Source organism: Equus quagga, chromosome 5 (genome assembly GCF_021613505.1).
Source record: "Equus quagga isolate Etosha38 chromosome 5, UCLA_HA_Equagga_1.0, whole genome shotgun sequence".
Taxonomy (NCBI): domain Eukaryota; kingdom Metazoa; phylum Chordata; class Mammalia; order Perissodactyla; family Equidae; genus Equus; species Equus quagga.
Window position 1 is genome coordinate 47,967,783 of NC_060271.1, and position 26,005 is coordinate 47,993,787.

At 55.6% G+C, this 26,005-nt stretch overlaps 1 protein-coding gene across 15 annotated transcripts in view; it reads left to right on the forward strand.

Moving 5' to 3' along the window:
* Positions 1-26,005, forward strand: part of CFAP74 (cilia and flagella associated protein 74) — a 74,792-nt gene that overhangs the window by 12,447 nt on the left and 36,340 nt on the right. For 14 of the 15 annotated variants that reach the window (XM_046663226.1, XM_046663225.1, XM_046663214.1 and 11 more), the window contains 12 exons: positions 1,150-1,248; positions 2,423-2,527; positions 6,976-7,149; positions 7,847-7,957; positions 8,364-8,466; positions 9,961-10,118; positions 11,421-11,697; positions 13,228-13,386; positions 14,706-14,879; positions 15,516-15,634; positions 18,161-18,227; positions 18,680-18,769. In XM_046663226.1, coding sequence (XP_046519182.1) covers positions 1,150-1,248; positions 2,423-2,527; positions 6,976-7,149; positions 7,847-7,957; positions 8,364-8,466; positions 9,961-10,118; positions 11,421-11,697; positions 13,228-13,386; positions 14,706-14,879; positions 15,516-15,634; positions 18,161-18,227; positions 18,680-18,769 — 1,636 coding nt within the window. The remainder of the gene's footprint in view (positions 1-1,149; positions 1,249-2,422; positions 2,528-6,975; positions 7,150-7,846; positions 7,958-8,363; positions 8,467-9,960; positions 10,119-11,420; positions 11,698-13,227; positions 13,387-14,705; positions 14,880-15,515; positions 15,635-18,160; positions 18,228-18,679; positions 18,770-26,005) is intronic. The other variant, XM_046663215.1, reaches the window with a different exon arrangement.

The following is a 26,005-nucleotide window of genomic DNA, read 5'->3' on the forward strand; positions in this document are numbered from 1 at the left end:
GTGGTTGAGGTGAGGGATGGTTGAGGTCAGGGGCAGTTGAGGTGAGAGGCGCCAAAGTGAGGGGTGGTTGAGGTGAGGGGTGGTTGAGGTGAGAGGCGCCAAAGTGAGGGGTGGTTGAGGTGAGGGCTGGTTGAGGTGAGTGGTGGTTGAGGTGAGAGGCGCAGAGGTGGGTGTGGTTGAGGTGAGGGATGGTTGAGGTCAGGGGCAGTTGAGGTGAGGGGCGCCAAGGTGAGGGTTGGTTGAGTTGAGGGGTGTTTGAGGTGAGGGATGCAGAGGTGAGGGGTGGTTGAGGTGAGGGACCCCGAGGTGAAGGGTGGTTGAGGTGAGGGCTGGTTGAGGTGAGGGGTGGTCGAGGGGAGCAGTGGCCGAGCTGCAGAGAAGCTGGAGACACGGCCGAGCTGACCCGTTGCCGCACCCCACTTCACTGCTGCCCGTTCCCATCACCTCTTTCTCAGCGTGAGTGTGGATGATGATTTTGCTGAGCAATTTGAAAGCCAGTTGCAGACCTTGTGCTCCTTACCCCTGAACACATCAGCGTGTCCTGAAGGAATAAAGTTTGCCCACAGCCTCAGCCCCGGGATTCCGCCTGAGAAGGCTCAGAGTGTCCCCCTCGTGTGGCCGTGGAGCAGCTCCACGCCACAGTGTCCTGCCGAGCCCGTGTCATGAGCCCACTCTTGTCCAGGCCCACACGCTGAGTGTGTGGTCCTGTCTGGTCTGCGTGCTCTAGAACGCTGATGAGCGGCTGCGGCCGGGTGCCCTTTGTGCAGCCGTCCCATGCCTGCCACCCCTCTTGCGGGGCCCTGCATGTGCCTGAGCTCAGTGTTTGTGCTGGTTCGTGTTGACTCCCCTTTGCGCTGAGGGCACACAGGTGGCCCCCTGGCAGGGTTTTCAGAAGACAGATGGACAAGGCCCTGCTCCCGCGCTGATTGTGTTAGAGGAACCCCTGGAAAAGATGAGGGACCGCGACCCCTGGCCTGAGTGAGGGGGAGCTGGAGGGAGATGACCCCAGCGTCTGTGAGGGGGCCTGGGCCTCGCCCCCCGGTCCCACCCCCTTCCTGAGGCCAGGAAGAGTTGGGGCACCCTGGGAGAGGGAGGCAGAGGGACTGGATTTCAGGGGCCGTTTGTCCAGATTCTGGCCTCAACTTTCAGAGAGGAGCTGCGTGCTTGCCGCCAGAGGATGGATCTCATCACCAAACAGCAGGAGAGCATGGCGGCCAAGGTGGCTGCCGAGAGAGAGGCCAACAACACGTAGGTGGTCTGCACTGGTCACCAGGCGGGGCGGAGTCAGACTGTGCGTGAGGCGGGCGACCACGGGGCAGGCCGGTGCGCGGCAGACGGGCGTCTGTTCACCAGATCCTGCCGTGTGAGAGCACTGGCTGCATTCAGGCGGGCGAGGGAGCAGCTGCCAGGGAAGGCCTCCTCAAGGAGGTGACCTCCAGGCTGGGAACCGGGTGACAAAAACAAGCTAACATGTGGCAATGGGGAGGGAGCATTCTGGGCAGTGAGCATGTCTGTGTGAAGCCCCGGGAGCTGCCCACAGGGAAGGGCTGGTGCCAAGGGGACAGTGTGGGAGGAGGGGCGCATTGGGGTTAGGGGAGGAAGCATTGGGACTGTCTTTGCCTTGAGCGACCAGCAAGCAATGCAGGTGGCAAGACAAGGGGACAGGGCCAGGCGGGAGGAGAACACATGCTTGCAGATCCACTTTCTCCGCACAGCCAGGTCCTCTGGTCAGTGTCCCTCTAGGCCGTTCTCACGGAGACAGCTCTGACCACTCCTGCCCTTAGAGGCAAGGTCTTGGGGGACATACACCTCTCTGTCCTGCCTGTCCCACCCCCACCACTACCATTTGTCCCAAGGTCCCCACGACAGGAGTGTGTATCGGAACCTAACGGTGTGGGGACTGGGTACGGTCCCGAGAGCCACACATCCAGGAGCGAAGTGGGAGGTGAAGTAAGAGAATCCAGAGTGGGCTCAGAGCCCAGAGGGGCTCTCGGGGGCTTATTGGCCGCCCCACTCCTCCTAGTCATTCGAGAGTGCGCTGGGTCCTTCCTGGGCTGAAACCTGGACTGGCCTGCTGCTCCAAGGGGCTGGCAACCGGCTGAGTCTGCTCCCTGGTCCTTGAAGGAAGATGAGAGGCCAGAGCAGAGCTGGGGGCTGAGGGGCGGGCTCTCTGGTGGCAGCGGTGCGTGCACGTCCACTCCCTCTGATCAGTGAGAATGGTGCACGAGAAGCCCTTCTGGACGCACGTTCCTGCCTTCCCTGTTGGCCTCTTGAGACAGATTTCTCTCTTGAAAATAAGGAGGCAGGTGGAGGCATCACCAAGCCTCAGGGGAGACCTGGGCGGAGGCTGCACGGGGCTCTTGGTGAGGCTGAGGCCCTGACGGGTGTTGCCGCTTTTCCTCCCGTCTCTGTGGCACTGCAGTGCAGCCGTGGGCCGCCTCCAGGCAGCGTCCAGACGCCTGAGCATGGAGCTGGAGAGCGAGAGAGCCCAGCAGCAGAAAACCCAGGCCACGCTGAAGGAGAGCGAGTGAGTGGGGGCAGGCGGGGCAGCGTGGCGAGGGGGTCCCGTCCGTCAGGCGTGCTCAGCCTCAGCAGCTTGCTGGTTAATCCCAGGTCTGAAGATGAAGAATGAAACCTTGGACTTAACTCTCAAGCTGAAATTGAAAGGGAGCTCGCTAAATGAAGTCGTTGAGAGGCCGGGAGTCCACATTTTGGGGTGGCTGTCACCTTCCCCGAGTTTGTGAGCTCGGGACGCATGAGATCAGCTTCGTTTCCCATTTGCTGCCCTTCGAGTTTCCGTAGAACAACCAGAACCATTTTAAAAAAATGCCTCACAACTTTTCTAGAAGCATCTCCCAGAAAGGAGACTCCGGCGTTGTTTTAAATGTTTTACTGGTCAGAGTTTGGGTTATAAACATCAGAATTGCCTCTAGCTAGTTTAAGCAAAAAAGGGCTTTAGTAAGGGGTATAGGCAGCTCCCAGAGGGGCTGACAGAACCAGAGAAATGACTCCGGGCTGATCCCAGCAACAACTCCCAAACGCATAGCCCACCGGGACCCCCGGGGACCTGGTGCCCTGGCCAGAGGACCGGGGAGCTTGTGGCCAGGCTGCCTCATGCCCCGCTGCCCCGCACCGAGCCCTGGCCAGTCTTCCCTTACCCCCTGGCGCTGGCCGCACACGTCCAGGAAACGTGCTTCTGAGCCTTCCAGCCCGGCCGCACGGGAAGGCACGAAGGGCTGGGCACAGCAGCCGGGGTCTCCGAGGGCCCCCCCTCTGCCACGAGCACCTCTCTCACAGCGGCCAGTGACACCCTGCCCCCAGCTCGGCCGGCTGGTCAGGCTGGAATCAGCCTCAACTCATTTCTCTTGTAACTTAGGCGCAGTCCGGCCATCTCCCCGCCGTCCTTCGGGCTCAATCGTGAGGAACCCGCCATAAACCGATGGAGGGGGAGGGAGAAAGGCGCAGATGAGGACGGTGGCTCTGTCTTGAGCAAGGAGGACTGAGGGTGTTTGCGGTCCTCGTTCTGACAGCTGGCCTGGAGGCGGGACTCCCCTGCCAGCACCTGAGCTGGCACACCCCGGCTGGGCTGCTTCCTCGGGTTGCTGTGCTCATCCCCTAACTTGCTTTTTTATTGAGGTCACAATAGTTTATAATGTTGTGCAACTTCGGTTGTACATTCTTATTTGTCAGACACCATATAAATGTGGCCCTCCACCCCTGTGCCCACCTCCCAGCCCTCTTCCCCTGGTAACCACTGAACTGTTCTCTTTGTCCGTGTGTGTGTTTATCTTCCACACATGAGTGAAACCGTGCGGTGTTTGTCTTTCTCAGTCTGGCTTATTTCGCTTAACATAATACCCTCAAGGTCCATCCGTGTTGTTGCGAATGGGGCAATGTTGTCCTTTTTGTGGCTGAGTAGTATTCCATTGTGTATATATACCCCATCTTTATTCATTCATCAGTCAATGGGCACTTGGATTGTTTCCATGTCTTGGCTAATGTTAATGATACTGCGATGAACATAGGGGTGCACGTGTTACTGTGGATTGTTGATTTCAAGTTGTTTGGATAGATACCCAGTAGTGGGATAGCTGGGTCACGTGGTATTTCTATTTTTAATCTTCGGAGGACTCTCCATACTGTTTCCCATAGTGGCTGCCCCAGTTTGCACTCGCACCAGCAGTGTATAAGGGTCCCCACTTCTCTACACCCTCTCCAACATTCGTTGTTTTTTGTTTTGGTGAATGTCCACTAACTTTTTCAAAAAACTTTTTAATTTTGAAATAATCAACCTCACAGGAAATTTGCAAAAATGGCACAAAGAACCCCCATGTCCCCTTGACCCCAGTGACATCCTTTACAGATGAGTGTCCCACCTGGGGGGTTGCCTGGGGTTGTCCCAGCTCCAATCGGGGACCCCTCAGTGCTCCACGACACTCACAGCCTTGACATTTTTGAAGATTAGGGACCAGCAAAGGTCCCTGACGTCGCTTTGTGTGATGTTTCTGTGCGACTGTTGGCTCGAATGCGCCAGATGACGCAGGTCCTCCCGAGGATGCGTGACGGTGTGGGGTCCTGTTTTGGGGGGGCTCAGATTGCTTGGCTGGCATGATGTCTGCAGTTTCTTCAAGGCGGAGTTACACTTTTCCTCAGGAAATTAACATGTAGATACTTCGAGATTGGAAAATCCAAACCTCATCCCCTTCCAAGCGCTGGTTTTCCTTCGTGGATGTTTCTTGCCTGAATCAGTTGTTTGATGATGGTTGTGAAGTGCGATCTCCTGATTCATCAATTCCTTCTAGACACACGAGTTAGCTTTCTCCTGTAGAGAACAACCTGCTCCCCTCCACGTTTATTTACTGTCAGTGCAGGCTCTTCGGTTTCTCCTTTATTCAAGGGGCTATAATCCATTCCACCATTATTTATTTGGATGTTCCAGTCACCCCAGATTTGGCCAGTGGGGCCTCTTTCGGCTGCCTCCTGTGTCCTTCAGCATGTCCCTGTCGTCCTTTTAGCACTTTCTGGCACAACGACGTGCTCCCAGCCCCCTATTCATTCTGGCCCCAGCCCCGGACCCAACCAGTGTCCGAGGAGCCCTGGTTCCTTCCAGAGAAGCACAGAATTTAGGAACCTAGAGCTGGGTGCTGGCTGCGCCCATGGCTGCCAGGGCGATGCGGCAACCAGGCCCTCGCAGTCGGCAGAACTAGGAAATACGTGCGCGCCTCTGTCTGTAGTGAAACCATGAGTTCACGTCTGGAATTCCAATTCCAACAAACCGAGCTTCATCCATCCTCTCCATCTGTGTCTGCTCCTCCCTTCTCTGACAGCAAGAAACCTGCCTCATGTTGACCTCGGCGTTCTCACTGATTTCTCCATCCCTACCTGTGGCCAGTCTGCTGACCCCATCCAGCTGCCGCCTGCTCGAACACTCGTCTCCCGCGACCCTGACCCAGCAGCCTGCCTGCCTGCCCTCCTCACACAGGCCTGGCTGCTGCCAGAGGGTCCATTCACTTACTTTATAGGCAACGTGAAAATGCATCCCGACCCTCGCTCCTAAATCTCCTCAGTCAGCAGTCTCCACCCTGAGGCAACCACAGAGGTGTTCTCTGTCCCTTTGTATTCAATGTATTGTGTGCAGAACCTCACAGTGTGGACTCTGCTGTGCCTGGGCTCTCTGCTTGGCACAACGAGTCTGGATGCTGCCATGTCCTTGTGTATCAGGAGTCTGGATGCAGCCGTGTCCTTGTGTGTCAGGAGTCTGGATGCAGCCGTGTCCTGTGTGTGTGTCAGGAGTCTGGATGCAGCCGTGTCCTGTGTTTGTGTTGGGAGTCTGGATGCAGCCGTGTCCTGTGTGTGTGTCAGGACTCTGGATGCAGCCGTGTCCTTGTGTGTGTTGGGAGTCTGGATGTAGCTGTGTCCTGTGTGTGTGTCGGGAGTCTGGATGCAGCCGTGTCCTGTGTGTCAGGAGTTGAGCCCAGAGAGCATACAGTCATGGTCGGGGTGGGCGTGGTTTTCTCTGACCTGAGACTCTGTGCAGCTTCCCAACCAGCCACGGCACCTAAGGACTTACGCCCACAGCGGGGCTGCCGTGTGCAGTGGGACCAGCTCGAGACCCTTCTAAATTGCATTCGTTTTCAATCACTGCAGTAATAAATCCACAGGAGCTAGTGGCTTGACACAGCACCCCTTTGTTGTCTCACATTCTGGAGGTGGCATGCCTGACACAGGTCACAGGGCTCAAATCCAGGTGTCAGCAGGGCTGCCTTCTTTCTGGTGGCTCTAAGGAAAAATCCGCTTCCTGCCTTTTCCAGCATGTTGACGCCATCTGCATTCCTTGGTTTCTGGCCCCTTCCTCCATCTTCAAAGCCAGCAATGTCATCACTCTGACCTGCTTCCATTATCTTCCTTCTGCCTGGCCACACTAGTTATTCAGAGGAAGTGGGACTTCAGTGGGATCTCCATCTTTTTCAGGACTAGGGACCTCATAATCGGCCCTGCCAGAAATCCCTGTGCCCATCCATGCCAAGAATCCCCTGCCCACTTTGGTACCAGCCCGCCTCCCATCCATCCAAGGCCGCCTCTCGGCCTCTGTCTCCCAGGGCTGCACCTTCCAGTGCAGCAGGGAGCCCTTTTCAAAGGCAGCGTCTGCACCTGTCCCTGGCATGTCTCAGAGTGCCGCGGCAGTCCCCCAGCCAGGGGAGCAGGTGCGGGTGAGTACCTGTGGACACTTGGGAGTGTAGGACAGGTTTGACCAGGCTGGGCTGGTGTGATAGGTGGCGGGGGCTGGCGGTGCTGCTAGTGGAGGGAGCCTCAATCTCCGCTGCCTGCGGGCCCGGAGGGCTCCTCAGAGGAGGAGCTGACCCACTGTGGCATTGTCAAAACTTGGTGCCCGGGCCTTCCCAAATCCCACGGAGGGCGCAGCCCAGGCCTCCAAAGTACTTCTAACTGACACACAAAGTACTTCTTGTTTGCAAGGAACGCCATGTGGCACCTTGAGATCCGGGAGGGGCAGCTTGAGGACGTCCGCAGGGCTGCCCAAGAAGAGGCGGCGGCTGTCAGGAGGCACCTCCAAGTGCAGGCAGCCGAGCAGCTCCGCAAGGAGAAGGAGACCCTGAGGACAGTGGAGAGGAGCCGGCTACTGAGGGTCAGGTGGGCTGGGCCTGCAGGCCGCTGGCCACTTCCTCTGCTCTGCCCTCCTCACTGCGCCGCGCCCCCCAGCCCGGTGGTCTCTCATCCCAGCAGAGCTTGCTCCCCACCCCGCCACCGCCCAGCGTGAGAGCCCCACCCCCTCCCCACGCCTCAGGGGAGCCTGCCCCTCCCTCGGACCCTCCACCCGCTGTTCTTCCCGGACACCCTCTGCCCAGCTTGGGCTGCTCTCTTGCAGCCCGTCCTCCGTGAGGCTCAGTACATTCCCCAGGGCAGGCCCTGTCAGGGGTCTCGGCTCAGCTAGGCTCCTGGGCAGGGCAGGGCGGGCGCCCCCAGATGTGTCACAGGCCATTGGAACCACACTCCCCCCGCTGAAGGGGCACCTCCTCTTCTGGCCGCTGCACACGTGTCCTCCCCCTGCTCCCAATCCCCATCTAGTCCAACCCCCTGCAGAATTTCCTGCTGCTTCTCTGGAATCTCAGTCCCTGGACACACGCAGGGTCCTCCTGCCATCCCTGCTCACCTGCTTGTCCTCGTCCTGCCCGAGTGCCGGCTCTGCCCAAGGTCCCCTCCCCACCCGCAGTGCCCGTGCCGGGAACGGGTGCTGAGCAGAGGAGCACGGCTCTTCGGGACGCCTGTGTGTGGGTGGGCGGGGTGCCTGAAAGCAGATGCTCCTTGCTCTGTCCCCACGGCCGCGCAGGAAGTCCGCGTACCTCCAGAAGGAGCACGGGCTCAGGCACCAGAAGCTCGTGGAGGACGCCCAGAAGAACCACAGGGTCGCTGTGAAGTTCCTCAAGGCCTCCCTGGGAAGGTAGCGTTTTCTCTGCCACAATCTTTCTTCCTGTCGAACCCTGGAGGAAAAATGGAAGAATGTGGGTCATGTGCCTGTGTTTTGAAATTCTCTAGTTTTATTATTAAATCGTCACCTTATCATCAAAAAAGAATAAATCTGCATTTTTAGTTTGGAGCTGGTTCCCTGCTCATTTTCAGAGAAGACCGGCCACGGGTGCGATGAACCTCCAGTCTAGAGAAACCTGGTTCAGACTTTCCTCGTCGTAATTTCTGTGCTGCCACAACACTTTCTCGTTTACCTTTAATATTGTCACATTTACTTATTTCACTGGTGGCCGTGACCAATGCCCAAGGCTCCTTCCACTCTATAATTGCACACCAGTGTGGCCGCAGTACCTCCCGACTGAAAAGGAACCTTCCTCCAGGATCCGCGAGCGAGAGAGGAAGGAGGAGCTGGAGTCCCGCGAGCAGATGCAGAGGCGCATGGATGCCGTGCTGGCCCTGAAGAACAGCATCACCGCGAACCGGGTAGGCGTCCTGACTCCCACCTCCACCCTCCACCCTCGACCCTCGATCCTCGACCGCCCATCCTCCACCCTCCACCCTCGACCCTCCATCCTCGACCCTCCACCCTCGACCCTCCATCCTCGACCCTCCAGCATCCACCCTCCAGCCTCCGCCCTCTGCCCTTCGCCCTCTGCCCTCAGCCCTTCGTCCTCGACCCTCCGTCCTCCGTCCTCGACCCTCCGTCCTCTGCCCTCCGTCCTCCGCCCTCCATCCTCCACACTCCGTCCTCAACCTTCCGTCCTCCGTCCTTGACCCTCCGTCCTCGACCCTCCGTCCTCTGCGCTCCGTCCTCGGCCCTCCGTCCTCCATCCTTGACCCTCCGTCCTCGACCCTCCGTCCTCTGCGCTCCGTCCTCGGCCCTCCGTCCTCCATCCTTGACCCTCCGTCCTCGACCCTCCGTCCTCCGTCCTCGGCCCTCCGTCCTCTGTGCTCCGTCCTCGGCCCTCCATCCTCCATCCTCGGCCCTCCGTCCTCCACCCTCCGTCCTCCGTCTTCCACCCTCCGTCCTCTGCACTCCGTCCTCAGCCCTCCGTCCTCCGTCCTTGACCCTCCGTCCTCCACCCTCCGTCCTCTGCGCTCCGTCCTTGGCCCTCCGTCCTCAGCCCTCCGTCCTCCGTCCTCTGCGCTCCGTCCTCGGCCCTCCATCCTCCATCCTTGACCCTCCGTCCTCTGCGCTCCGTCCTCCGTCCTCGGCCCTCTGTCCTCCGCCCTCCATACTTGACCCTCCATCCTCATCCACATGCCTGCCCTGCCCCACCGTCCTGAGCCCCTGCTCCTTGGGAAGTGAGCCCCATATCCTCAGACTCTCCACTCAGGGGCCCCCCGGGAATTGACTGAGCTTCTACCACAGATTTCCTGCCTGTGGGTCTGTTCTGGCACCAGCCAGGCACCAGATTCTGGAAGGAAGAGAGCAGTCCAGCCCCGTCCTCATGGGGCCTAGTCTTGTGAGAAAGCTTTGATGAGGCTCCAGGGGGACCAGGGCTCGGTGAGGCCATGTGCTGGGGTCCAAGGCCTTCCTGGAGGAAGTGACATCCTGGGCCTGAAGCCTGAGAATGTGGCAGTTAGACCAGGAAAGCAAAGAGGGGAAGAGGGAACAGTGTCTGTAAAGGCTCAGAGGCTAGAGAGAGCATGCCTCTTGGAGGAAAGCCCACCATGGTCAGGAGACAGGAGGGAGCAGAAGGAAGCCGGCTAGTCCAGCTGAGCTGAGCTGCAGAGACGCCAGGAGTCTCTACGGGTGGGTTTCGAGGGGGGAGGGCAGCAGCGGGGGTCGGGGGCGGATGAGTGGCAGTGATCTCTGCAAACATCTGCTCAGGCTTCTCCACTAGGATTGAAAGATACCCATCTAACAGAGAGCTCCAGTGTGTGTGTGTGTATGCATGTGCGTGTGTGTATACACGCCTGTGCAGGTGTGCACACCCATGCTAGCACTGTAACTTCAGTGTCTCTATTCCCAAGGAGACACTCCGGAAATTTCAAGTGCGGGGCCAGGCCAGGGCAGAGCTGGCTGAGCAGAAAGCCCAGGCCGAGAAGGGGGCGATTCTGGCCCAAGGTGGGGATGCTTTTAAGCACCTTTTCCATCAACGCCGGCGCCAGGAGCTGGAGGCCCAGAAACGGTGAGGGCATGAGGGCGAGGGGGCGTCCCAGGGAGGTGCCTGCCTGGGCGGTGGGCGGTGCATCCGTCACAACTAGCAAAGCTGCTTCTCTCCCTGGGCCTCCCTCACCCAGGAGGGTCCTGCGATGTGCAGGAATGGGGGCTCCAGCCCTCCCGGCACACCCTGCTGTCTAGGCCCTGGCAGGCGAGGCCTCTCCTGGGCCTCAGAGCACAGCCCCTTCCCTGTGCCCCTGGCAAGGCCCCCAGGTTCCTGGCCTGGTCTTCACGACACTGCTCCCTGTCTCTGGGCTCTGCAGTTACCCCAGGGCCACCTCCCCCATCTGGCTCCTCCCCAATGTGGGGCTTCACTTTCTGGTCTCCCCTACACCTGCGCTCAGTGCTACCTTCTCAGTGCACCCGGCACCCCAGTCATTCACCCTGAGCCCCCCTCAGCCCTGCAAGGTCCCTGTACGCAGCTCCCCAGGCTGCACCCACCCTGAGAAATGAGGGTCCTCACTGGGCCTGCTGCCCCCGGCGCCCCGCAGGACTGGGCTCCCTGACAGCCAAACCTCAGGTTTCAGCCCCTGCCCGGCTCTCCCGCCTCACCTGTCTGCTTTTCCAGCCTTGCACGTGATGTTCTGGTCATTTCCATGTTCTCTCGGTGCCTTTTTCTGAGGCAGCCCTCATCCCGGAGGGCTCGTCCCTTCCCCACTCCCAGCCCAGATCCCCATTTGTGGTCACTGTTAGGATCTGCCCAGGTGCAGCCTCCTGGCCCTCTCGCTGGGGACAGCATCTCTCATCTGGGAGTTGCAGTGCCCTGAATGTCACCACAGGGTTTGGCATCACCCCGCCCTGATGGGGGCTCCTGGGGCAGCTCTGCCCACCTCCCAGTCCTTTAGTCTGCTCCAGTCCCTTAGCCAGCCTGCAGGTAGGAGGCACCAGTAAGGAGCAGCTTGAATGAATGAATGCATGCATGAATGGCCTCAAGCCCCGATGCTGCCCTTGGCTTGACCTCAGTTGGGGCGCCGCCAGCTGCCAGCCTGGAAACCAGAGAAGGGGGCAGCTTGAGGGTCAAGGCTCATTGTGGAGACTGCACCGGGCTGGGCCGGAGGTTCAAGTGCTGGGTCTCCACCTGGCGACCCTCCTGGCTTCCCCTGCTGGTCACACGGGAGCCTGGGGCTCACTCCAGGACCAGCTTGCTCCAGCCCCGAACCCGTCCAGCTGGAGAAGAGCCGAGGGCCAAGCTCCCGCCCAGCACGCATCTCTCCTGGGTCCCGTGGGCAGCGAGCCACTCACTCGCAGCTGGGGCGGTGTTTTCCCGTAGTGCCTTTGAGGAGGAGCAGAAGCTCAGAAAGCAGGAGATTGTGCGTCGCATTTTGAAAGAAGAGGCTGAGGAGGAAGACAGGAGGAAGAAACGGCACCCCCCAACCAAGCCCAAGGGCCGGCGGACTGTGAGGGACAGGACGTGGGGCTACATCTCCGACTTCTGCGAAGGGAAGAGCGCAGCTGTGACCCCCTGCCGCCCGCTGGTACACCAGACGCCCCCAGTCCACAGTCTCGCCCTCCCGAGGGGCACACAGAGGACCCCAAGGCCTGGCCAGGTCAGGGCCTTGCTGCGAATCATGCATGAACCTCTGCAACTAAAGTCAAAACCGAGGGACCGCCCACCCCGCCGCAGGCCGACCCGTCTTCCCTGCTCTCCGTGTCCCCTCCAAGAGGCCCGGTCAAGGGCACTCAGCCTCCGGGTTTGCGCGGCCTCATGCCTCATCAGGCGGCCAGTGGCGACGCCCCGAAGGTTCCCTCTAAGGGACACAGGGTAGCCTCACAGCTCCTCTCTGCAGAGGCGGGGCGCAGGTCACCCGGCATCCACCTGGGAGCCATCCTCTCCCTGGTGATGGCTCAGGTGCAAGGGGCCGAGCCGCAGGAGCCATGCCCTGGGGACACCCACAGCCTTGGGTCCCTGCAAGGTTGGCTCAGGCCACCTTACCTGTCCCCAGGAAACAGCCAGGCTGAGACCAGGGGTCACTCACGGGTGGGGGGAGTTGTGCACCATTCTCGCCCACATGTGTGTCACCCCCTTGGTGCGAATGCTCTCAAGCACCCGCCGATGCACAGCTTTCCTCTGACCCTTCATTCATGCATTCACTCAGTCATTCCTTTGTACTGAGGGTCGGCTCTGTGCCGGTCGCCCATGTGGGTAACTGTCTACCTGTCCCTGAGGGTGTGAGGTAGGGACATCAGGACCCCTCCTGAGCCCCATGTAGCTCCTCTGCTTCTGCCCTCGTGCGCCCCAAAACCTGAAGGTCAAGGTCACTGACTCCCACTAACTCAAAGCCCCTCGACTTCTTCGTGTTTGGCCCCTGTGGGGTCTTCACTCTGCTCCGCAGTTCATTTTGGGTCTTTCCTGTTTCCCAGGCCCACCGCGCCCACCCTCTGCCCCTCGTCCACCCCTCGTCCACCCCACCATGAGCTCTTCATACCTGCCCTTCCTCCCCTCGTCCTCTCTCTCGCGGCCTCTGATCCATGGCCCACCTGAGTTGGTCACCCCGTGTCTCTGCTTCGACACCAGCTGTTTCCCTGGGAGCCTTTCTCACAGTCGCAGCAACGTCACCCCCATCTACGTCCTTATTTCTTGTCTGGTGTCCCCTGGAAGGGAGGACCCATCTGGCTGGCTCCCCACGGTATCCCCACTCCTGGCACAGACCCAGTGCTCTGGCCGGAGGAGCTGACCAATGAGGCCCCGGCCCAGAAGCAGGCGTCCTCCGGGATCGACCACAGAGCGCTTTTCCAGGCAGTGGCTTATATCAGGGAAGGTTAGAAATGAGGAGCAGCTAAGGGTCAGGGAAGAGCGTTCTGGCACATCCATAAGTTAGAGCATTTTGTAGACTCTTGAGGACACTGGAGAAAAATATTTAATGGTGTATAAAGGTACTTGTTATACTTTAAATGGAAAAAGTTACCAAACAAGTATGTGCTCTAGTCTCCAAGAAAAGAAAAAAAGAACCGAAGAACAGTGCCGGGTTGTCGACAGCCATGTGCCCGGGAGTTCCAAGGATCCTTATTTTCCTCTTGCTGGGTGTATTTTCCCTATTTTCTGGAATTAGCTGTTCTCTTCCTCTTCCTGACTGCAGGAAAATGACACTTTTGCACACCCCAAAACCCCTTGGTTAGTGGAAGCCATCTCCAGTGACTCCGTCCAGGTGGACCCTGGGAACGTCAACTGGGAGGATGAAACACTGGCTGAGCCAGAAATCTCCGGACTGTGGAATGAAGACTATAAGCCATACCAGGTAACTGCTTTGTGCCTTTGGATCCCTTGCGGTTGGCCCTGGGCTGTGTATCCAGCTCCCGCGCATCCTCCCTGTCCTGGCGACCTGCTGACCTGCTCGGGGCCTGGCTCACGGCTGCTGCTCCGTGGCTTCACCCAGCTGTGGCTACGGCCTGCAGCCTTCTGCACCTGCCACACTCGCCACTGCCCGGCCGCCTCCCTCCTCCAAACTTCAGGCCCTTCTCCCTTCGCAGAGCCGCCGCGAGAACCAGTGTGCGAACCACGATCCCAGATCCCCCGTCATCCCTGCGCCACCACCCGGGCCTCGGTGCTCGGCCACACACAGAGGGACACAGCCGAGGGGCTCCCGGGTTGGGGGAACAACTCCTAATTGCTCTGCTTACTGTCAGGGAATCATTTCTACAAAAAGGCATGAGTCCAGACTTTCTCTGGCAGCCTTTTTCAAGAAGCATGCGTTGCCCAGAGCCTGGTCGTCCCGATTCTGGACGAGCAGACAGCTCCGTGAGTCGAGGAGTTAGTGAGCACCTCTGCGCCGGCAGGAGAGCTGCCGCGGCTGCGTCTCTGTCTGTGCACCGGCCAGCCATGGCCAGGCCGCCCCCCGGGAGGGCATCCCCCTCCCTGCCTGTGGACAGATTGGCTCCCGTTGCTATAAGGACAAAGTCGTTTGGTTCTGCTGGTTCTGAGGAAGGCTGGCTGACCAGGCCCTCAAACCAGAGCGGGGCAGGACGGAGCCCATCACTCCCGACTCAGGACCCATCGCCCTCACTGCTCCACTTGGCCCCGGTCACTTACGCATGGGGAGGGGGGGTGGCGCCTTGACAACGGGTCATCAGGCCGGCCTCCCACCTGGGAGAACCCTCCTGGCGTAGAGCCGAGGCCCCAAATAGACTCAGAAATTTCAGGAAGGAAAACTTCAGGACTGTCTTCGGTCTTAATGTTGGTCAACGGACACCTTTATTTGTGCCACTTGAGAAATATTGCTTCCTGTACAGCTTTTAGGAAACTTTTCTCTTGGCCTTATTTAAAATGTAGAAAATTCCCCGTCTACCATGATTTCCCAGAAATCTGCCAGGATCCCGGACATTTCCACTCTTCTTCTCGTGTTGTCTTTCTCTGAAGTAAGGACCACCCGCCTTGCTCATGTCAGGCTTTCTAAGTGCCCCGCTAGATGCCGCACATTTCCCTTGGCACTGGCCACTCTGGGCTCTGTGCTGTTAGCTTCTGTCACTCACAGACTGCCCCCGGCGACCTCAAGCAGAGAGCGTCTCACACAGCCTGGGCTTGCTCTCGAGCCGAGCCACTGTCCCTGTGAAACCCCAGGTGCCCAAAGAGGATGTGGACCGGAAGCCTGTGGGCGGGACAAAGATGGACAAGGACATCCTGGCCCGCACCATGGAGCAGCTGCGCGGTACGGTGATCCACAAGCAGGTGGTATCTGGGCGTGAGTTCAAAGGGCGGCCCTTCAACAGCAAACCCAAGCTCATCCACTTCAAGGTGAGCCCACCGCGGGTTCCCCCAGGTCACAGAGCGGGAGGGACACAGCAGCCCCAGGAGGGTGCTGTCCTGGGGCGACAACAAGCCCCGGGCCTCCTGGGAAGGGTACATGTTGGGGTACTCACTGGCCAGGCCCATCCTGATGGGCAGGTTCCAACCCACGTGTGGTGACCCCAGGGAGTCCAGCCCCAAAGGAGCCATTTCAGGGGGTGCCGAGTGGGGTCGAGTGAGTGAGGAGTGGGAGTTCATCCATCATGTTTGCCAGACTCTGCAGGAGAGAAGAGGCTGCGCCTCTGGGACACCACACCAGCCCTGATCCATCAGATGGGGGCCGGTGCCTGTGCTCTTGGAGCCTTCCCCTCCAATCTGACCGCTGGTCCCCAGGGTGGCAAGGGCTCCTACGAGGCAGGCGCCCCTGCCCTGCTCTCCATCTGCCCCATGGAGGGCAAACTTGGGAACTGTTCCTGCCCTCCTAGGATGCTCGTGAGCTCATCACTGTTAGAGACCGTCCTCTCCACGTCAACCCCGCGCCCTCTTCTGCACATGGCACCCAGCGTGCACAGCTGCAGCTTCCCTGCGTCGCACTCTGAAGCGGCCGCCAGAAAGCTTTGAGTAATAACTCTCTGATTTTTCTAGGACTTTGATATTGGCAAAGTATACAAAAAAAAGATCACACTGATCAACGCCACCTACACAATTAACTACTGCAAGCTGGTGGGCGTGTCGGAGCAGCTCAAAGACTTCATCCACGTCGAGTAAGAGGACGCTGGGCTCGGGCAGGGACGGCGCCCGTGACGGGGGGTTTCGGGTCCTGCATGCTCAGAAGTGTGGCCAGGCCTTTACGCTTGAACAACACTATCTGCATGGAACTTCCTGAGGGTTTGTCCAGGCGGCTCCTCTCTTCTGGGCCGAAGTTGTCCAGCCCAGGGCTCCCTGGTACGCGGCCTGGGGGCCCACGTGGCCCTTGTTTGTCACTGTGCTTTGATGTGGGCGCTCTGGGTGAGATTTCCCGGGCAGCTGGTGAGACTTTTCAGCGTGAGGGTTAAGGCCTTCTTCTGTCTCAGGACCGCCTGTGCGAACGCCACATTTACGCTTTGCTCTGTTCCAGTTCCCGGTTTCCGTCTTCGAGTCCCCGCTGACGCACTGTCGGACCTTCCTTTCCGTCTGTGAGTTTCCTTCTGGTCCCCTTTACTGCTTTCTTCTTTTCTGTTTTATTTTTCCCTCCTTTTCTCATGGTGACCTTCATTGTGGCTTCTGCAGTCTCTCTTTTCTTCTGCTTTTTGCCATTTTGCTTGCATTTTTAAGAAAGTTTTTTCTCTTCCACCCCCTGATTTCTTCCAGCTTTTTGTTGATGGGTTTCGATGCCCAAGATGGATCTGGGGTTCCAGTTGGAGAGTGCCTGCTTCTCTTATGTCCTGAGGAGCAGGGGAGGGTCCTCAGGCCCAGCCCCCAAGGGGCCGTCCCCTCTCCCTGCCAGTGCCTTCCTGGGGCTGCCCCAGGCAGGTGCTCCCGCGGCCTCTCCCAGTGACCCCTGCTCACCGACTGGGCTCTGGTGAGTCTTGCCCGCATGGGACGTGCTGTTCTCTCCTGGGGGCTGATTGTAGGTCAGACACAGCATCTTTGCGCCCTCTTCTCTCTTCCTTCCAGCTTTCCAGACTCTTCAGCTCTCTACAGAGGCCTGCGTGGAGAGCTGTTGCTGGAAATTGGTGTTTATTACCAATTTCTTCTGTCTCCAGTCATGCTGACTGCACGGTTTACTGGTGGTCTGCTTGTTCTTGCGGCCATGGGGGTTTCTGCAGGGTGTCTGCGGGCCCAGGTTCAGCCGGTCATCGTGACCTTGGCTACCCTGACGGTTACCATCTCTGGACTTGTTGAGGACACCCCTCTGTCTTCTGGTTTCTGCTGTTGCTGTCCGGGAGTCGGCCTTCATCCTGTTCTTTGTAGGTTTTCTTTAACGTCTATTGTCTCAAGACATCCTTGCCTTTGGGGCCCTGCGATTCCCCCATGAGTGTCTGGTGGGGACTGACATTCTTGGACCTGCTTAGAACCACCGTGCTTCCCAAATCGGAGGAGTCCCGTCTTTGAGCAGCTGTGGACATTCCTCGGCCCCCTCTCCCAGTCCCGCCGCTTTGTCCTTCTGTCCTTTCTACCTGAAGCCTTTCTATTCCATGCTCCGTGTCTCTTGACGCCTGTTCCATGCTTCCCGTCTCGCCGTCTCCCTGGGCAGTGCTCCAGGCGTTTCCTCGGGCCTGTCACTCAGCCCACCACCTCCTCTTTAGTTGTATCTGATCGGCTGTTGAACTTGCTTATGAGGTCTGCTATTTCAGCTTCCATATTTCTCATTTCTAAACATGCCGAGTCCTTTTTCGGATCCAGGGGTGTTTCTTGACAGCATCTTGCTCTTTCTCACGTCTGTGATTCTCCGTTGATGTCATTAGTCATTTAACGTCTCTGTTCGGCGCATCTGTCTTGAGCTCATGGGGTCAGCCCTGCGCCCTGCTGCACGGTGGCCACAGCACTTTCAGATGTGGGCCTCTCGCGTTCTCACCGGTGGGACTCCACGTGCGGGCATCTGTGCGGTCTGCACCACCACGCTTCCCTCCCATCAAATGCGTTTTGGATTTGCTTCTCCCGGCACCATGGGGACACCAGGGACAAAGTTTTATCTTAAACTTTTAGCTTGTGTATTTCTCATCCGAACACATTAGGTAAAACCCAACCTTGTGAAAATAGACCTCGTGTTAGAAACTCTTTGGGGAGCTTCTTTCCCTCTGCCGGGCTCCAGACTAAGACAGACTGGCTCCCTTTGAGCCTCCCTGTATATTTGGGGCCCTTTTCCTGGCTCTTTTGCTGCAAGAGGGGCTCAGTTTTAGCTCCCTACCGGGCTCACATCCCCTCACATTGGTATTAAGACCCTAGATCCGTGGTTCCAGGCCTGACACCTGTCCCCAGGGGAACTGTGGCTGCTGCTCACCCCGTGGCATCCATTCCCTCTGGAGTTGGCCCCTGGGGCCTTGCCTCATTCCTTCCTTCCTTCATCCATTCACTCACTCACTCAACAGAGGTTCACACGTTCCTTGAGCGTCTCCTGTGAATAGGGTACAGGAGGCAGCAGGGGCTCAGCACCCAGGATGGTTGGGGGTAGGGGTCCCAGGGCCCAGCTCACTGCCTGCCCCAGGCACAGTCAATTCCAGCCCAACCGTGTTGTTCTCGTGGAGCAGCGAGTGTCCGCCCTCTGTGTAGACCTAACACGTGTGTGCCATGGACCGTTGTGCCCACAGCTTTGACCCCCCTGGTCCCATGTCAGCTGGGATGTCCTGCGAAGTGCTTGTCACCTTCAAGCCCATGGTGAGTGTCTTGGTTCCAAAACCACACAATGTAAAAGGGGATTTTTCTCATTCCAGCATGAGAGGGGGGTGGGTGGGATCAGGGTCCTGCAGCTCCCTGGCACTGCAGAACGTTGTGGTGGAGAAAGGACTCTGGCATCTCGGCAGGGCCCCTGTTCTGCTGTTTTATTTCCGAAACATTTTCCTAAATGCCAGGCAGAATTACAAGGCGGCTCTTCTGGTTCACTAGCCAGCAGGTGTGACCTACTCGTGCTCTTGAGTCTAAATGGGGTGTGTCAGAGTGTCCTAACAGGCCCTGGCCAGTGTGCCACCCTCCGAGGCGCGTTCCATGGAGGCCTTGCTCTGGTGCCACCCGAGCTGGGCAGGCGGCAGGTAGGCCCAGACTGAGGTGACACAGAGGCAGTGTTTGCCACTTACAGATGTTCATGGTGGTCGGGGCGTTTTCTTTCTTAGACAAACAAAGATCTGGAAGGAGATGTCTCGTTTCTGGCTCAGACGGGCGAATTTTCTGTTCCACTGAAGTGTTCAACAAAGAAATGTTCCGTAAGTTCAAAGGCACCAGAGCCCACGTTTCTTGGGACTTCCTGGTTAGGAACCCCAGTGCAGGGAGTGTGCATCCCAGAGTGTGGGTGAGATGGGCTGGGCGTGGGGCTCGCGTCGGGAGTGTGCGTCCCGGAGTGTGGGTGAGAGGGGCTGGGCGTGGGGCTCGTGTTGGCAGTGTGCGTCCCGGAGTGTGGGTGAGATGGGCTGAGCGTAGAACCCACATCTCCACGGTGGGCCTGGTCCCAGTGGTGGCTCAGGTCGGGCTCTGAGCCAGTCCTTAGATGGGTGAGGTGTATCCATTGTTCTGAGAAGATAAGCACTCATGTCAATCTTGGAAAAATCCAGACAAGTCCTGGCCCTTGTGTCAGAGGAGCCCTTCAGATTCATCTTGGAAGACTCCAGTCCTCTCTATAGCTCTGTGGTGTCCAGCAATTTTTTTTTAAGATTTTATTTTTTCTTTTTTCTCCCCAAAGCCCCGCAGTACATAGTTGTATATTCTAGTTGTAGGTCCTTCTAGTTGTGGCATGTGGGATGCCACCTCAGCATGGCTTGATGAGCGGTGGCATGTTTGTGCCCAGGATTCCAACTGGTAAAACCCTGGGCCACCGAAGCTGAGCGTGCGAACTTAACCACTCAGCCACGGGGCCGGCCCCGACCAGCGATTTTTTTTTAACTGTGGTCGTCACGCTGTTCATCACATCCCAGAACTTACTTACAATTGGAAGTTTGTACCTTTCATTTTTTTAGATTCCACATGTAAGTGTGATCATACAGTATTTGTCTTTCTCTATTTGTCTTATCTCACTTAGCATAATGCCCTCAAGGTCATCTTGTTGTTGCCAATGGCAGGATTTCCTTCTTTTTTATGAATGACTAATATTTCATTGTATGTATATACCACATTTTCTTTATTCATTCATCTATCAATGGACACTTAGGATGTTTTCATATCTTGGCTGCTGTGAATAATTCTACAGTGAACATGGGAATGCAGATATCTCTTCAAGATAGTAATTTCATTTCTTTTGGCTGTATACCCAGAAGTGAGATTGTTGGATCATATGGGAGTTCTATTTTTAATTTTTTGAGGAACCTCCACACTGTTTTCCATAGTGGCTGGACCACTTCACATTCCCACTAAGCGTACGAGGACGCCTTTTTCTCCACATCCCCCCCATCACTTGTTGTCTCTTGTCCTTGGATAATAACCATTCTAACCGGTGTGAGGTGATATCTCATTGTCATTTTGCTTTGCATTTCCCTGATGTTTAGCGATGTTGAGCAACTTGTCATGTACCTGTTGGCCATTTGTACATCTTCTTTGGAAAAAATGTCTATTTAGGTCCTCTGGCCATTTTTAAATTGATTGTTTGGCTTTTTGCTATTGATTTGTATGAGTTCTTTATCTATTTTGGATATTAACCCCTTATCAGATGTATGGTTTGCACATGTTTTCTCTCATTCAGCAGGTTGCCTTTTCATTTTGCTGATGTTTTCCTTCACTGTGCAGAATTGATCCTTTTTTTAACTAAGGAAAATTGCTAACATAATGAAAAAAAGCAGAAAGAATAGTATACTGAATATCCATGTGCCACCCCCTGGATCCAATCATTGTCGACATTTGCTGTATTGCTTCATCGATCTGCCCATCTATTTTTGCGGATCCACTTCAAAATAAATGAGCGATATCGTAACACTCAACACCCTTCCTTGTAAAACTTCAGCATGCATCTTGAATACACAAGGAAATTCTCCTACAGAAAGCACCGTATCATTGCCTGTCCTGATTGAACTGGTCAGCACTTACCACAACAATGCTGTGTAACAGACCACTCCTAAATTCAGCAACTTATAACAGCAATAAACGTTTGTCTCATGGTCACAGCTGTGCAGGTCGACTGTGGTTTGGCTGATCCAGGCTGGGCCAGGCCAGGCAGCTCTCTCCAGGCAGCAGTGGCCTGGGGGTCTCCCGGCCCCCAGGCAGCAGCTACCCTGGCATGAGCGCCTCGTGGAGGATGACTGGGGCCCAGAACATGAGGGCCAATCACACGAGCACGTTTCAGGCCTTCCCTCATTTCACATCTCCTCCCAACAATTGGCCAAGGCAAGTCACATTGCAACGCCCTCCATCAAGGGGGCAGAGATGTTCTCCCCACTCTGGTGCCCCACAGGAGAGCAAGGCAGAAGGACGGCATGGAGAAGTGTCTGAGACTCTGCGCAAATAAGATGAACAGTATTCCTAGTCGTCGCCTGTTACCCAGTCCACATCCAGATGCACCCAGTTGTCCTCAAACCACCTTCTATAATGTGTTTTTTGAGCTAGGATACAATCAAGATCACATATTACATTTGATTATCACACTCTTAAGTCTTTCCCTCTTTTCTTTCAGATTTTTATTGTGCTAAATACACAAAGCCTAGACTTTACCATCTAAGCGTGTCTAGGTGTGCACCTCAGTGTGGTAAATACATTCACGTTGTTGTGCAGCTGCCACTGCCATCCGTCGCCAGAACTCTTACCATCTCGTCAAACAGAAACCCTGTCCCATTAAGCACTAACTCTCCATCCCCCCCAGCCCCTGGCAACCTCCGTCCTACTTTCCGTCCTATGATTTTGACAACTCTAAGTACCTTATATAAGTGGAATCATATGGTATTTCTTTTGTGACTGCCTTATTTCACCAAGGACGGTGTCCTCAAGGCCCCTCCATGTCGGGGTGAGTGTCAGGGTTTCCTTCCGTGTCGAGGCTGACTGGTGAGGAGGGCCTGGCCCCTGTCGTGCTGCTCGCTGTGCGCTGTCCCTCGTTTCCTGCACTCCTGTCTTCTTTTGTGTTTAGTCAATTTTTTTTTAGTGAAACATTTTAGTTCCTTCCTCATCTCCTTTTGTGTATGTCCTAAAGCTATTCTCTTAGTGGTTCCCATGGGGATGACATTTCACATCCTAGAGTTATAATGCTCTCACTTGAATTCATAGCAGCCTATGTTCAACTACATACAAAAACTCTGTTTCTTTAGAGCTCCATCCCCACCCCTTTCTGTTGTTGATAGCACAGTATCACATCTTTATAACTTGTGTGTCCAATAACATAAACTAATAATTTTTAAAAATGCATTCGTCTCTTAAGTTATGTAGAAAACAAAAAGTGCGTCTACAAACTACTATTACAATAGGACCAGCTTCTGTAATTGCCCATGTATTTACCTTCATCGAGGTCTTTATTTCTCTTTTTGGCTTAAGGTACTGTCTTGTGTCCTTCCGTCTCACCCTCCAGGACGCCCTTGAGCATTTCTTGCAGGGCAGGTCCAGTGGTCACATCTCCCTCAGCTGTTGTTTATCTGGGAATGTCTTAATTTCTCCCTTAATTTTGAAGGGCAGTTTTGCCAGATACAGGATTCTGGCTGACTGTTTTTCTTTGAGCACTTTGGAAATGTTGGCCCACTGCCTCTGGCCCCCAAAATCTCTGAGGAGAAATCTTCTGAGAGTCACTGGAGGCTCCTTTGTGCACGATGAGTCTCTTCTCTCTTGCTTTCAAGGTTCTCTCTTTGTCTTGGCTTTCAAGACTTAGATTATAATGTGTCTCCATGTGGATCTCTTGGAGTCCCTCTTACTTGGAGTTTGTCAGACTTCTCAGACGTTTATATTCACGTCTCTCATCAAATGTGGGAAGTTTGGGGCCAGATTATCTTCAGATATTCTCTCTGCCCGCCTCTCTCTTTCTTCTGAGATTCCCACAATGCATGTATTCGTCCAGTTGATGGTATCCCTTAGGCTTTTTTCTCTTTTCTTCAATATTTTTTCTTTCTGTTCCTCAGACTCAGTTTCCATTGTCTTATCTTCAAGTTCACTGATTCTTTCTTCTCTCTACTCAAATCTGTCTTTGAACCCCTCTGGTAAGTTTTTCACTTTGGTTATTGTACTTTTCAGCTCCAGAATTTCTTTTTGGTTTCTTTTTAGGTTTTTTGTCTCTTTATTGATACTTCCATCCTGTTCATACATCATTTTCTTTCTCCACATCTTCTTTAGTTCTTCAGCATCTTTAACATGGTTGTCTTTAAGTCTTATCTGGTAGATTTGCCATCAGATTGTTTCAGAAACAATTTATGTTGATTTATTTTTTTCCTTTGAATGAGCTGTGCTCTCTTGATTCTTTGTACGCCTTGTGATTTTTTGTGGAAAACTGGACATTTGATCTAGTCATGTGGTAACTCTGGAAATCAGATTCTCCCCTTCCCCTGGGGTGTTTTTTTTGTTTTTGTTTATAGTTTTTTGATTGTTGGAGGCTGTCTCTGTGCCAAGGATCAGCCTGAAGTGTAAACTTAATGTCTTCCAGGTCTTTTCTGAGCCTTTCCCTGAGTCCGCACAGTCACTTTCTACTTTTCCCTGTCTCTACAGTTGTTTTGAATGTCCTAGTCTTTAATATCTGGGGGAAAAGAGAAAAATGAGGGGGGCGAAGAAACAAGGACATCAACCTTTTGAATCCCCTGGATGTCTCTCCAGCTGGAGGGGGAGGGGCAGCAGCTGTGGCCACCTGCCTCGTTGTCAGCGCCTCTGTGGTCACAGCAGAGATCCCCGATGTTTGGAAGACAGGGTCTTTTTTTCCACCCTGGCTCCTGCAAGCTGTGTGCAAGTCGCTCCAGGAACACACAGCTGTCTGCCATGTGGCTGGGGTATGGGGTGGGTAGTAATACTGTGCTAAGAGCTGGGATTGACCAAAATTGGTCACAATTGGCCATCCAAAACTTCCTCTGGAAGTTGCCAGACTTCATCAGACTCCTGAGTTCCCAAATAGTTCATCAGATGGATTCTGCCTGTGCAGTTGTCCCGGCGGGGAGTGACTCCTGGTGCTCCCTGCCCACCATCGCCCCACGTCCCCTCTTAAGTCTCTTTTGAGCTGGAATGTGCCCCATCCCACTTTTTGGTCATGAAATTGACAGGCCAGTTCTCTCATAGAACGTCCTACATTCTGAATTTGTTGATTGCTTTCTATGGTTCCAGGTAACATGTCCCTCTGTCTCCTCTTTCCTTTAAACTGGACATTAACGTTGGGAACTGGATGAAAACAGTCATGTTATCTTTAAACCGTAAGGGGCTGAAACAGACCCACAACCCTCCATAGACTGGACATTCAAGTAAATTCTGTTTGACTCAGGGAGGGCCTTTTGGGCAAGACGGTTCCTCATGTTGTGTTGCATCAGGAGGCACGTAGTGGCTGCCTGCCAGCCCCCCGCCCACTGGTACTGACGCCAAGATCAGTCTCTGGGTCACAGAGGACAGCCCTGTCGATTGCTGTGTTCCGCACTTCAGCACTTCACCAATAGCCAGTCCCCTGGATCAGGGTCGTCACCTCATGGTTTTAGCGACTGCTAACGATTCCCGCCTGAACAGACACGTCGCAGGAGGGGAAGTGTTTTCTGTTGCTGTCACTCGTCATGCCCCCTCTGGCCAATAGAGCCCTCTTCCCCTGTCGGCCTCCAAGCTCCCCTGAGCCTCCAGCCCCGCGGAGAAGGCCCAGTAATGCTTCTTTCTTCACTAAGTTATTTGTGCCTCTATGAATTCCCTTCTTCACTGATTTTTAGTGAAAGGAGGAGTTGGCACAATCATCACTTCCAGTGAAGGCCCGTTAGCTTCTCTTACCCGTCTCTCTGTTTCAAGATGAGGTCGTTGGTTTTCACCCATTCATGTGTTTCAATCACGTTGGTTCAATCCATTCTTCTCGGTGCTCCTGTTACCCACCCACAGCCCTGGCGGCCCTGGGCCCTGCTCTGGTTCACACACGGCCTGTGCACACAGCCCGGGTGGAGGCAGCTCTGCTGGGAGCTGCCAAACCGCACAGAGGCTGTGGAAAGCTGCTGTCTGCCATGGCTCCCTGCCTCCGGGACAGCCACCTTACCTGGCTCGCGTGCTGCCTTCTCCACAGAGTGGCCCACAGCACAGAAAGAGTGTGTGCATGGTGGCGCCAAGATTCAACCCAGGGCTCTGCCGTGGGAGAAGGCCAGGCCCCACTGGGCAGCAAGGCCTCAGGCTCCTTCCCTGATGGGCCCGGAAAGCACACAGCTGGGTGTGTGAATGCATGTGGGGGGGTATGTGGGCAGGTGACCTGTCTCTTAGCTAGAACCAACGTGATTGAAACACATGAATGGGTGAAAACCAACGACCTCATCTCGAAACAGAGAGAGGGGTAAGAGAAGCTAACGGGCCTTCACTGGAAGTGATGATTGTGCCAACTCCTCCTTTCACTAAAAATCAGTGAAGAAGGGAATTCATAGAGGCACAAATAACTTAGTGAAGAAAGAAGCATTACTGGGCCTTCTCCGCGGGGCTGGAGGCTCAGGGGAGCTTGGAGGCCGACAGGGGAAGAGGGCTCTATTGGCCAGAGGGGGCATGACGAGTGACAGCAACAGCTGTTGCCTGGCCCATCGCCAAGTGCACGGAGGGCCACTGTTCTGCAGCCAAATGCCCAGCACACGGTCCCAGGGGTCCTCGGGCCTCTCATGCAATCTGGTCGTCACTTCATCAGGTGAAGCTGCAATGACAAAGGCACCCAGGACTGTAGCTTAGCTAAGGAAGAACTTGCTTGTCTCAGAGATAAGGGTCTGGGCTGGGGGCTGTGCTGCCTTCCTCAACAAATGGCTTCCGCAGTGTTGTCCATTCCTGGTCCAAGGGAAGGGAGAAAGGTGGGGTCCTAAGCACGAGCCAGAAGTTTCACAGTCGCCTCCAAACTCAATTGCATGTTGACACCTGGCAAGGTGGGCCAAGAAATAGAACCCCTGCAGGGTGGCTCTGTCCAGCTGGACCTCAGGGGCTCTATCATGAAAGGAAAAAGGGAGAATGGCTTGGGGGGCACATAGTGGTCTCCATCACGGTACAGCCCACCAGCCCCCCAGGCGTGTACATGTTCTCTTCTCTCATCCCCACACACAGAATACACACGGTCCCTTCCCAGGTAGGCAACCCAGGCCCACCCAGGCACTGCCTCCAGCTCAGGATCTCTGAGAGGGGTGACCCTCCCCATCCTGTCTAGACGTGGCTTCTTGAAGTCTGGTGGCCTATAGCTAAGAGACAGGTCACCTGCCCACATACCCCCCCACATGCATTCACACACCCACATGCACAATGCATTCACACACGCACACATATGCATTCACACACACACACATATGCATTCACACACACATTCACGCATACCCACAATGCATTCACACACATGCACAATGCATTCACACACACACACACAT